Source organism: Muntiacus reevesi, chromosome 3, assembly GCF_963930625.1.
Source record: "Muntiacus reevesi chromosome 3, mMunRee1.1, whole genome shotgun sequence".
In the NCBI taxonomy this organism is placed as follows: domain Eukaryota; kingdom Metazoa; phylum Chordata; class Mammalia; order Artiodactyla; family Cervidae; genus Muntiacus; species Muntiacus reevesi.
The window spans coordinates 249,066,907-249,079,720 of NC_089251.1; the positions used below are offsets into that span (position 1 = coordinate 249,066,907).

A 12,814-nucleotide genomic window follows, 5' to 3' on the forward strand; every position below is an offset into this window, starting at 1 on the left:
ACTAAAATAAATGCTGCACATCTAGTAACCATATCACTCTATTTAATACATATACGTATATATACACACGGGCTCCCCAGGTGGCAGAGTGGTAAAGAATCCACCTGCCAATGTAGGAGATGCAAGAGATACGGGTTCAATCCCTGGGTTGAGAGGGTCCCTTGGAGTAGAAAATGGCAACCCACTCCAGTACTCTTGCCTGGAAAATTTCATGGACAGAGGAGCCTAGAGGGTTACAGTCAATGAGCTCACAAAGCTGAGCCACTGAGCACACACACATATATGCACATATACCTATTTTTCTGTCATTTATATTGGATTGGCCAACAAGTTCACTTCCATAAGATATTATGGAAGTTTTTGGCCAACTCAATAATTTCATATCAAATGACAATATTGATTTTCTAAAATTAAGTACTCACTGATTAAAATTCCTTATAAAAAAAAGGGTCAGGTACAAACAGTTAAGATTATCAAAACCAAAGAAAAGTCTGAGAAACTGGCACAGCCAAATAAAACCTAATAAACATAACAACTAAATATAATGTGATATCCTGGGTGAGATCCTGGAACAGAGAAAGAACATTAGGGAAAAACTAAGGAAATTATTATAAACCATGGACTTTAGGTTAATAATAGTGAATTATTGGTTCATCAATTTTGTTACTGGTCCATCAATTTTAACAAATGCACTACATTAACGTAAGACATTAATAATAAGGAAAAGGCAGTGCAAAGGTATATAGGAACTCTTTACAAAGCTATTGCTTTGTAAATTTTCTGTAAATCTAAAAATGTTCAAAAAGATTCAATCCACTAAAAGGGGGGAAGAGGGCCTATATCAAGATTACAGAGTAGGATGAGCATGAGCTCACCTCCTCCCAAAAGCACACCAAAATTACAACTACTTAGAGAGCAACCATCTCTGAGAATGACCAGAAGACAAGAAGAAAAGATTTTCCATAACTAAGACATAAAGAAGCCACAAAAAAGCAGGTAGGAGGGGCAGAGACACGGTCTATTCAGGACCCACCCCACCACCCCAGTGTGGCAACCCACAAAGGGGAGGAAAATCACAACTATAGAGGTCCTCCTCAAGGACTGAGTCCAATCTGCACATTGGGCTCCCCAGCCCATGAGTCCTGCACCATGATAAGCCCCCAAAATGTCTGACTTTGAAAACCAACAGGGCTCACACTTGGGAGAGCCAGAAGGGTGTAGGAAACTGAGACACACCCCTTTAAAGGTGCAGGAAAAAACACACACAATCTGAAATTAAGCACAAGGCAGCAGTGTGAGACAAGCCAGGGTTAAAGCTACCTGCTGATCTTGAAAAACATTCTGCTGGGACTCCCCCTGAGGACTGAGATGCTGTCAAGCAGCCACTTTTGTGATCTCATATTACCTTGATGACACTAGAAGTGGCAGGTGCCATTTTGGAATCCTTTCTTGAGCTTATTAACACCAGGGGCCTGCCTCACCTACCACTGTGCTAACAGAAATTGAATGGCAGCAGGCCTCAGAGCCAGATGTGAAGAGTCTGCACTGTCCACCCAAGTACCCCTAATAATAACATGAAGCAGTTCATCTCAGCTACCGGAGCCCAGGGGCCAGCTCCACATACCAGCAAACCCATATCGGTTGGTCCTGCAACAATAGAAAGGTGCATATAGTCCACAAAGGGTACACCCCTGAAGCATCTTTTGATGGATAGAAGAAAGCATGTACCTGGACACCTCCTACATAAGACCACTTCTCCAAAATCAAGAAAAGTAATGGGTCCACCTAACACAAAGAAACAAACACAGAGAATTAGGCCAAATGAGAATGATCCAAATGAAAGAACAAGACACTCTCAGAAAAACGACTAAATGAAATGGAAATAAACAATCTATCTGATAAAGAATTGAAGGTAATAATTATAAAGATGTTCACCAAACTCAGAATAAGAATGGATGACCACAATGAGAACTTCACAGAGATGGAAAATATGCTTAAAAATCAGAGCTGAAGTACAATAACCCAGATGGAAAACATACGAGAGGGAATCAATGGGAGATTAGATGATACAGAAGAACAGACTGGTTATCTGAAAGACACAGAAGTGGAAACTACACATGCTGAACAGAAAAAAAGATAAAGAACTCAGAAAAATGAGAAAGTTATAAGGCAGGGGTCTCAAACCTTTGGGATCTAATGTCTGATGATGTGAGGTGAAGCTGATGTAATAATAAAAGAAAGTAAGTGTACAGTAAGTGTAATGTGCTTGAGTCATCCTGAAACCACCTCTCCTCCCCAGTCCGTGAAAAAACTGTCTTCTGCAAAACCGATCCCAGGGGCCAAAAACACTGGGAACCACTGGTAAGGGACCTGGGGGACAACATCAAGTAAGTGCACTAACATTCGCATTACAGGGATTCAGAAGGAAGAGACAGACAAAAGGGTAGAGAAGTTATTTGAAGAAATAATGGCCTAAAACCGCCCCAGTGTGAGGAAGGAAACAAACATCCAGGTCCTGGAAGAACAGACAGTCCCAAAGAAGATAAACCCAATGAGGTCCACAGCAAGACACATTATATTTAAAATGTCAAAAGATAAAGAGAAAATCTTAAAACCAACAGGAGAAAAACAACTAGTCACCCATAAGACTATCGGCTAACTCTTCAGCAGAAACTTCGAAGGTCAGAAAAGAGTGGCAAAATATATTCAAAGTAATGGAGGGGAAAAAAAGAAACTTCAATCAAGAAAACTACCCAGCAAGGTTATCATTCAGAATTGAAGGAGAGGTAGAGTTTTAGACAACAAAAAGCTGGAGGAGATCACCACCATTAAACCAACCTTACAAGGAAAGTTCATACTGTTCATGGAGTTCTCAAGGCAAGAATACTTCAGTATTGAGAACCCCATGAACACTATTGGGGTGTTGGTCCACTGGAGAAGGCAATGGCAAACCATTTCAGTATTCTTGCCTTGAGAATACCATGAGCAGTATGAAAAGGCAAAAGAATGGGATATGGAAAGATGAACTTCCCAGGTCAGTAGGTGCCCAATATGCTACTGGAGAATAGTGGAGAAATAACCAAAAAGAATGAAGAGACGGAACCAAAGAGAAAACAACACCCAGTTGTGGATGTGCCTGGTGATGGAAAAAAAGTCCAATGCTGTAAAGTACAATATTGCATAGGAACCTGAAATGTTAGGTCCATGAATCAAGGTAAATCGGAAGTGGTCAAACAGAAGATGGCAAGAGTGAACAACAAAATTTGAGGGATCAGTGAACTAAAATGGACTAGAATGGGAGAATTTAACTCAGATGACCATTATATCTACTACTGTGGGCAAGAATCCCTTAGAAGAAATGGAATAGCCCTCATAGTCAACAAGAGTCCAAAATGCAGTGCTTGGGTGCAACCTCAAAAATGAAAGAATGATCTCTGTTCATTTCCAAGGCAAACCATTCAATATCACAGTAATCCAAGTCTCTGCTCCAACCAGTAATGCTGAAGAAGCTGAAGCTGAACAGGTCTATGAAGACCTACAAAACCCTCTAGAATAAACACCCAAAAAAGATGTCTTTTCATTATAGGGGACTGGAATGCAAAAGTAGGAAGACAAGAGATGCCTGGAGTAATGGGCAGATTTGGCTTTGCAGTACAAAATGAAGCAAGGCAAAGGCTAACAGAGTTTTGCCAAGAGAACGCACTGGTCATAGCAAACACCCTCTTCCAACAACAAAAGAGAAGACTCTACACATGAACATCACCAGATGGTCAATACCAAAATCAGACTGACTACATTCTTTGCAGCCAAAGATGGAGAAGCTCTATTTGGTCAGCAAAAATGAGACTAGGAGCTGACTGTAGATCAGATCGAGAACTTATTGCAAAAGTCAGACTTAAATTGAAGAAAGTAGGGAAAACCACTAGACCACTCAAGTATGACCTAAATCAAATCCCTTACAACAGTACACTAGAAGTGAGAAATAGATTCAAGGGATTATATCTGATAGACAGAGTCCCTAAAGAACTATGGACAGAGGTTTGTAACACTGTACAGGAGACAGAGATCAAGACCATCCCCAAGAAAAAGAAATGCAAAAGGTTGTCTGAGGAGGCCTTACAAGTTAGATGAGAAAAGACAAGCTAAAGGCAAAAGAGAAAAGGAAAGATATACACATTTGAAGGCAGAGTTCCAAAGAATAGCAAGGCAAGGTAAGAAAGCCTTTCTCAGTGATCAATGCAAAGAAAAGGAGGAAAAGAATGGGATAGACTAGAGAATAGAATGGAATGGGAAAGACTAGAGATCTCTTCAAGAAAATTAGAGATACCAAGGTAACATTTCATGCAAAGATGGGCACAATAAAGGGCAGAAATGGTATGTACCTAACAGAAGAAGAAGATATTAAGAAGAGATGGCAGATTACACAGAATAACTATACCAAAAAAATCCTCATGACCCAGGTAACCAGAATGGTGTGACCACCCACCTAGAGCCAAATATCCTGGAAGGCAAAGTCAAGTGGGCCTTAGGAATCATCACTACCAACAAAGCTAGTGGAGGTGATGGAATTCCAGCTGAGCTATTTCAAATCATAAAAGATGATGCTGTGAGAGTGTTGCACTCAATATCCCAGCAAATTTGGAAAACTCATCAATGGCCACAGGACTGGAAAAGGTCAGTTTTCATTCCCAAAGAAATGAAAGGAATTTGGTCAGTTTCAATCCCAAGGAAAGGCAATGCCAAACAACACTCAAATTACCGCACAATTGCATTCCACTCACACACTAGCAAAGTAATGCTCAAAATTCTCCAAGCCAGGCTTCAACAGTATGTGAACCATGAACTTCCAGGTGTTCAAGCTGGATTCAGAAAAGGCAGAGAAACCAGAGATCAAATTCCCAACATCCGTTGGATCATTGAAAAAGCAAGAGAGTTCCAGAAAAACATCTACTTCTGTTTTATTGACTATGCCAAAACCTTTGAATGTGTGGATCATGACAAACTGGAAAATTCTTAAAGAGATGGGAATACCAGACCTTTACCTATTTCCTGGGCAACCTGTATGCAGATCAAGAAGCACCAGTTAGAACCAGACATGGAACAACAGACGGGTTCCAAATTGGGGAAGGAGTACATCAAGGCTGTATATTGTCACCCTCCTTATTTAACTTCTATGCAGAGTTCATTATGAGAAATGCTGGGCTGGAGGAAGCACAAGCTGGAATCAAGATTGCCAGGAGAAATAGCAATAACCTCAGATACACAGATGACACTACCCTTATGGCAGAAAGCAAAAAACTAAAGAGCCTCTTGATGAACATGAAAGAAGAGAGTGAAAAGTTGGCTTAAAACTCAACATTCAGAAAACTAAGATCACAGCATCTGGTCCCATCACTTCATGGCAAGCAGATGGGGAAACAATAGAAACAATGAAAGACTTTATTTTCTTGGGCTCCAAAATCACTGCAGATGGTGACTGCAGCCATGAAATTAAAAGATGCTTGCTCCTTGGAAGAAAAGCTATGACCAACCTAGACAGCATATTAAAAAGCAGAAATATTACTTCACCAACAAAGCTCCATCTAGTCAAAGCTATGGTTTTTCTAGTGGTCATGTATGGATGTAAGAGTTGGACGATAAAGAAAGCTGAGCGCCAGAGAATTGATGCTTTTGAACTGTTGTGTTGGAAAAGACTCTTGAGAGTCCATTAGACTGCAAGGAGATCCAACCAGTCAATCCTAAAGGAAATTAGTCCTGAATATTCATTGGAAGGACTGATGTTGAAGCCAATACTTTGGCCACGTGATGTGAAGAGCTGACTCATTTGAAAAGACCCTGAGCTGGGAAAGATCAAAAGCAGGAGAAGGGGATGAAAGAGGATGAGATAGTTGGATGGCATGACCAACACAATGGACATGAGTTTGAGCAAGCTCTGGGAGTTTGTGATGAACGGCGAAGCCTGGCGAGCTGCAGTCCATGGCGTTGCAAAGAGTCAGACACGACTGAGTGACTGAACTGACAAGAAAAGTTAAAGCCACTTCTCTAGGGGGAAAGGGAAAAAAAAAAAACAGAAATAAGAAAATTATGAAGGAAAAGTCTCACTTGTAATGGTAAATATATACTGGAGGAAGTGGATCAGTCACTTATAAAGCTAGTAGAAAGGATGAAAGGCAAAAGTAGTAAAATCATCTTATCTACAATACGTAGTTATGGAATACACAAAATTTAAAATGTGAAATATGACATCAAAAACATAAAATATGATGTGGGGGGTAAAAATGTAGGGCTTTGGGAAAGCATTTGAACTTAAAGAAGATCATCACTTAAAACAGACAGCAATATATAATACATATACAGAAACAAATAAAAGTACAAAACACACACACAGAACAAAAAAAGAATCCAAACATAATGCTAAAGATATCCATAAAATCGCAAGAGAAGAGGAAACAGAGAAGAACTACAAAGACATCAGAAACAAATAACAAAATGGTAATAATTACTTTATATATAAATGGACAAAAATACCGTAATCAAAAGACAACGGGTAGCTGAATGGATTACAGTATCAAGACCCATACATAAAATGTCTACAAGACACTTCAGATTTAAAGATACTTACAGATGGAAAGCAGTGGAATAGGGAAAGATATTCCATACAAATGGAAACAAAAAGAAAGCTGGGGCAGCAATACTTACATGAGAAAACTTTAAACTACAGACTTAATTTAAAGCAAAAATTGTAACAAGAAACAAAGGGCATTACACAAGGATAAATGGATGAATCTTACAAGTCATATCACTTGTAAATATCTATGTACCAACGTAAAAGCATCTAAAAATATAAAGCAAATATTAACAGACATAAAGGGAGAAAGAGACAATAACACAATAATAGTAGGGACCGCTAATGCTCCATTTATATCAATAGACAGATTAGCCAGGCAAAAATCAATTTAAAACATTGGCCTTACATGACACACTATACCAGAAAGACTTTATATATAAATACACTAAACATTCCATCCAAAAGCAGCAGAATACATTCTTTTCAATTGCATATCGAACATTCTCCAAGATAGATCACATGCTTGGCCACAAAACAAGTCCCAATAAATTAAGAAGACTGAAATTATATCAAGCATCTTTTCCGATCACAACAGTATAAGACTAGAAAACAATTACAAGAAAAAAATAGAAAACTACAAACACACAGAGGCTAAGCAATATGCTACTAAACAACAAACTGGTCAATGAAGAAATCAAAGGGGAAATTTAAAAGTACCTTGAGATAAAAAAAAACAGAAATACAACATATCAAATCTATGGGGCACAGCAAAAGCAGTTCTAACAGCTAAGTTTACAGTGATACAAGCCTACTCAAGAAATAAGAAAAATCTCAAGTAAACCATTTAACATTGCACCTAAAGAAACTGGGGAAAAAAGAATAAACAAAACCCCAAAGTTAGCAGAAGGAAGAAACTAATAAAGATCAGAGCAGAAATAAATGAAACAGAAACTAAAAAATAATAAAGATCAGTGAACCTAAAAACTGATTCTTTGAAAAGATAAACAAAATTGATAAAACTTTATCCAGACTCATCAAGAAAAAAAAAGACAGGACCCAAATAAATAAAATCAGAAATAAAAGAAGTTACAATCAATACAACAGAAACATACAATCTCCCGAGACTGAACCATAAAGAAATAGCAAATATGAACAGACTATAGTTACCAATAATGAAACTGAATTGGTAATCAAACAAAAACCCCAACAAAAGTCCAGGACCAAATGACTTCACAAGAGAATTCTACCAAACATTTAAAGAAGAGTAAATACCTATCTTTTGCAAACTATCCCAAAAAAAGAAGGATCCCACCCAAATGCATTCCAACAGTGTCCCCTTTACCCTTATACCAAAATCAGATAAAGACACTGTAAAAATATTATAAGCCAATACCCCTGGATAAACAAAGATGTAAAAATCTTCAATAAAATACTAGCAAACCAAATTGAACAATACATTAAAATGATCATACACCACAATCAAGTGGAGTTTATCCCAAGGATGCAAGGATGGTTCAATATCCAAAAATCAGTTAATGTTATATACCATGTTAACAAGACAAAAGATAAAAAGATAAAAATCATGATTATCTCAATAGATGTCAAAAAAGCATTTGACAAAAATCCAACATCCATTTATGATAAAAACTCTCAACAAAATGGGTATGGTGGAAATATACCTCAATATAATACAGTCCATATATGACACCTTGCTTACTTAACTTACATGCAGAGTATATCATGAGAAATGCTGGGCTTGATGAAGCACAAGCTGGAATCAAGACTGCTGGGAGTAATATCAATAACCTCAGATATGCAGATGATATCACCCTTATGGCAGAAAGCAAAGAAGAACTAGAGAGCCTCTTGATGAACGTGAAAGAGGAGAGTGAAAAAGTTGGCTTAAAACTCAACATTCAGAAAACTAAGATCATGGTCTGGTCCCATCACTTCATGGCAAATAGATGGGGAAATAGTGGACACAATGACGACTTCTCAGGGCTTCAAAATCACTGCAGATAGTGACTGCAACCATGAAATTAAAAGATGCTTGCTCCTTGGAAGAAAAGTTATGACCAACCTAGACAGCATATTAAAAAGCAGAAACATTACTTTGCCAACAAAGGTCCGCCTAGTCAAAGTTCTGATTTTTCCAGTAGTTGTGTGTGGATGTGAGAGTAGGACTGACTGTAAAGAAAGCTGAGTGCTGAAGAATTGATGCTTTTGAACTGTGATATTGGAGAAGACTCTTGAGAGTCCCTTGGACTGCAAGGAGATCCAACCAGTCAATCCTAAAGGAAATCAGTCCTGATATTCATTGGAAGGACTGATGTTGAAGCTGAAACGCCAATACTTTGGTCACCTGATGTGAAGATGAGACGGGATGAGATGGTTGGATGGCATCACTGACTCAATGGACATGAGTTTGAGTAAACTCCGGGAATTGGTGATGGACAGGGAGGCCTGGCATGCTGCAATACATGGGTTCACAAAGAGTTGGACACTAATCAGTGACTGAACTGAACTGATGACAAACCCACAGCTAAGACTCAGCAGAGAAAGCTGAAACCTTTTCATCTAAGATCAGGAAAGAGACAAAAATGCCCACTCTCACCACATTTATTCAACATGTATTGGAAGTCCCAGCCACAGCCATCAGACAAGAAAAAGAATCCAAATTGGAAGAGAAGAAATAAAACTGTCACTATTTGCAGAGAACATGATATTGAATATACAAAACCCTAAAGACATCACAAAAAAACTTTCAAACCAACTTATTAATTCAATAAAGTTGAAGGATACAAATTTAATATATGGAAGTCTGTTTCATTTCTATACACTAATAATGTACTATCAGAAAGGAAAAAAATTAAGAAAACAATCTCATTTATAATTGCATCAAAAAGATGCATCAAAAATAACTAGAAATAAATTTAAGTAAGATGGTGAAAGACCTGTACTCTGAAAACTGTAAGATACTAATAAAAAAAATTGATAATGAAGCAAATAAATGGAAAGATATACCATGCTCATGGGTTGGAAGAATTAACACTCAAAATGTCCATACTACGTCAGTGCAATCTCTATCAAAATATCAATGGCAGTTTACACAAAACTAGAACAAATAATCCTAAAATTGATATGGAACCACAAAAGACTCCAAATAAGTAAAGAAGAACAAAGACAGAGTTAGCATACTCCCAGAGTTCAAATTATACTACAGAGCTATAATAATCAAAGGGCTTCCCAGATGGCACTAGTGGTAAAGAACCCACCTGCCAATGCAGGAGACATAAGAGACGTGGGTTTGATCCCTGGGTCAGGAAGATCCCCTGGAGGAGGGCATGGCAACCCACTCCAATATTCCTGCCTGCAGAATCCCATGGACAGAGGAGCCTGGTGGGCTACAGTCCATGAGGTAGCAAACAGTCAGACACAACTGAAGCAACTTAGCATGCATGCCAATGCAGGAGACACGGGTTCAGTCTCTGGGTTGGGAAGATCTCTTGGAGGAGGAAATGACAATCCACTCTAGTATTCTTGCCTGGAAAATCCTATGGAAAGAGGAGACTGACAGGCTGAAGTCCGTGGAGTCACAAAGAGCCAGACACAACAAAGTGACTGAGCATGCATGCACACATACTAATCAAAATAGTGTAGTGCTCACAAAAGCAGTCACATAGATCAACAGAAAGGAACAAAGCTCAGGAATAAGCCATGATTATAATCAATTAATCTATGACAAAGGAGGCAAAAGTATCAAGTGGTGAAAGTCTCTTCAATAAATAGTATTGGGAAAATTGGACAGTTAAACCCAAAAGAATCAAACTAGACCACTTTTTTATACCATATACAAAAATAAACTAAAAAATGGATTAAAGACTAAAAATATAAAACCCCTGTAAGAAAACATAGGCAATAAATCCTGACAACAGTATCTTTTTGCATCTATCTCCTCAAGCAAGAGAAACAAAAGCAAGAATAAACAAACAGGACTAATCAAACTAAAAGCTTTTGCATAGTAAAGAAAAACAACAACAAAAGAAAAAGCCAACCTTTTTATTGGGAAAAGATATTTGCAAGTGATATAGCCAACAAAGGGCTAATATACAAAATATAAAAATAATATACACAACTCAATATCAAAAAACCAAGGAATCTGATTAAAAAATGGGCAGAGGAACAGAAGAGACATTCTTCCAAAGATGACACACACATGACCAACAGAAACATGAAAAGTTGTTTAATATCACTAATTATCAGGGAAATGCAAATCAAAATCATGATAAGGTATCACCTCACACGTGTCAAAATGGCTATTACCAAGAAGACAACAAATAAAAAGTGTTGGCAAAGGAAAAAGGAACCCTCACATGTTGGTGGGATAAACTAGTGCAGCCACTACAGAAAACAATATGAAGGTTGCTCAAATAATAAAAAGAACTACCAGAAGATCCAGCAATTCCACTCCTGGGTTTCTATTTGAGGAGAAAACCAAATACTAATTTGAAAAGATATATGCACACCTATGTTCACTGCAACATTATGTCAAATAGCAAGATATGGAAGCAAACTAAGTGTTCACCCATAGATAGATAAAGAAAATATGGTATACATTTATGTATACAATGGACTACTACTCAGCCATAAAACAGAATGAAATCTTGCCATACGCAACAACATAAATGGACCTATGGGTTATTCTGGTAAGTGAAGTAAGTCAGGCAAAGAAACGTAAAAATCAGATGATTTTACTTATACGTCACACCTAAAAACCAAACCAAACAAACAAAACAGAAACAGACTCAGATACAGAGAACAAACTAGTAGTTGCCAGAGAAATGGGGAGTTGGCAAATGGTCAAAATAGGTGAAAGAGATTAAAAGGTACAAACTTCCAGTCACATAATAAATAAGTTTTGAGGATATAATATAATGTACAGCATGAGGAATGTAGTCAATAGTATTATAATAACTTTGTATGGTGACAGATGGTTGCTATACTTTCCAAAGAGAGCATTTTTTAATGCATATAAATGATGAATCACTATGTTGTACACCTGAAACCAATACTGTATGTCAACTATACTTCAATAATTTTTTAAAAAATAAATACAAGAGATAAAAAGGGGGATAAGAGGCTGGCAGTCAGGTTAGTATTATGTCAGTAAATACTATATTCCTTTTAGTGCTAAAACCTAAACAAATCAATAAAAACTATTCACAAATTTCATAATAAATCTTAGTATAATATACATTGTGTTCAGTTCAGTTCAGTTCAGTCACTCAGTCGTGTCCGACTCTTTGCGACCCCATGAATCGCAGCATGCCAGGCCTCCCTGTCTATCACCAACTCCCGGAGTTTACTCAAACTCATGCCCATCAAGTCAGTGATGCCACCCAGCCATCTCATCCTCTGTCGTCCCCTTCTCCTCCTGTCCCCAATCCCTCCCATCACTTCAATTATGTTCAACTCTTTTCGACCCTATGGACTGTAGCCCACCAGGCTTCTCTATCCATGGGATTCTCCAGGCAAGAATACTGTAGTGAGTTGCCACGCACTCCTCCAGGGGATCCTCCCAACCCAAGGATTGAACCCACATCTCTTACATCTTCTGCAAGGGCATGCAGGTTCTTTACCACTAGCGCCTTCTGGGAAGTCCATAATATATATCATTTACATCTAAATAATAAAAAATGAGAGAAAGCTATCTATTATACATGAATCTAAGTTCCGGTTTACTAAACATTAAAGAAAGCTAGTAAAATAAGGACACCCCAATTAGATTCAGTTTGGAGAGCAGATTTGTTCAAGGGCCATATAATGTACATACAAACACCCTTTAGTAGTTTTTCCCCTTTCCTATTATATAAGCTCAGAAATAGGTGAAAGAACCAAAAGTGAAAAAAAGGAGGAGGGAGAGAAAAGAGTAACGGGGAGGGAGGGAGTAATGGGGAAGAAAGGAGGAAGGAACTAACAATGGTTTAAAGCAAAGAAATAGACAATTTTAAACACACAGAAACACAGAACTTAAACATAAATAAAATGTATGACTAAGTCACCTATCAAAATAATAGTAACAAGATCAAATTAACAAGAAAACTGTAATTCTCAATAAGGAGAATAAAGTTGAGATATAGTTTAGAATTTTTTTTAAATAGAGGAAAAAATTCCAAATAGTAATTAATATCTACAGATCTGGAAAAGTTAGGAATACTAGAATAGTGTACTCCAGAAAAAATATTT

General features: G+C 37.7%; 1 protein-coding gene and 1 long non-coding RNA gene across 7 annotated transcripts in view; both read right to left on the reverse strand.

The window, feature by feature from the left end:
• The window catches only part of LOC136163487 (uncharacterized), a 490,623-nt gene that overhangs the window by 181,801 nt on the left and 296,008 nt on the right, over positions 1-12,814 (reverse strand). The window lies entirely within an intron of this gene.
• The window catches only part of LNPK (lunapark, ER junction formation factor), an 87,462-nt gene that overhangs the window by 35,086 nt on the left and 39,562 nt on the right, over positions 1-12,814 (reverse strand). For 3 of the 6 annotated variants that reach the window (XM_065931792.1, XM_065931793.1, XM_065931795.1), the window contains one exon: positions 1,729-1,785. The exons of the other annotated variants lie outside the window; for them this stretch is intronic. In XM_065931792.1, the coding sequence (XP_065787864.1) occupies positions 1,729-1,785 (57 nt within the window). The remainder of the gene's footprint in view (positions 1-1,728; positions 1,786-12,814) is intronic. 6 annotated transcript variants of the gene reach the window in all.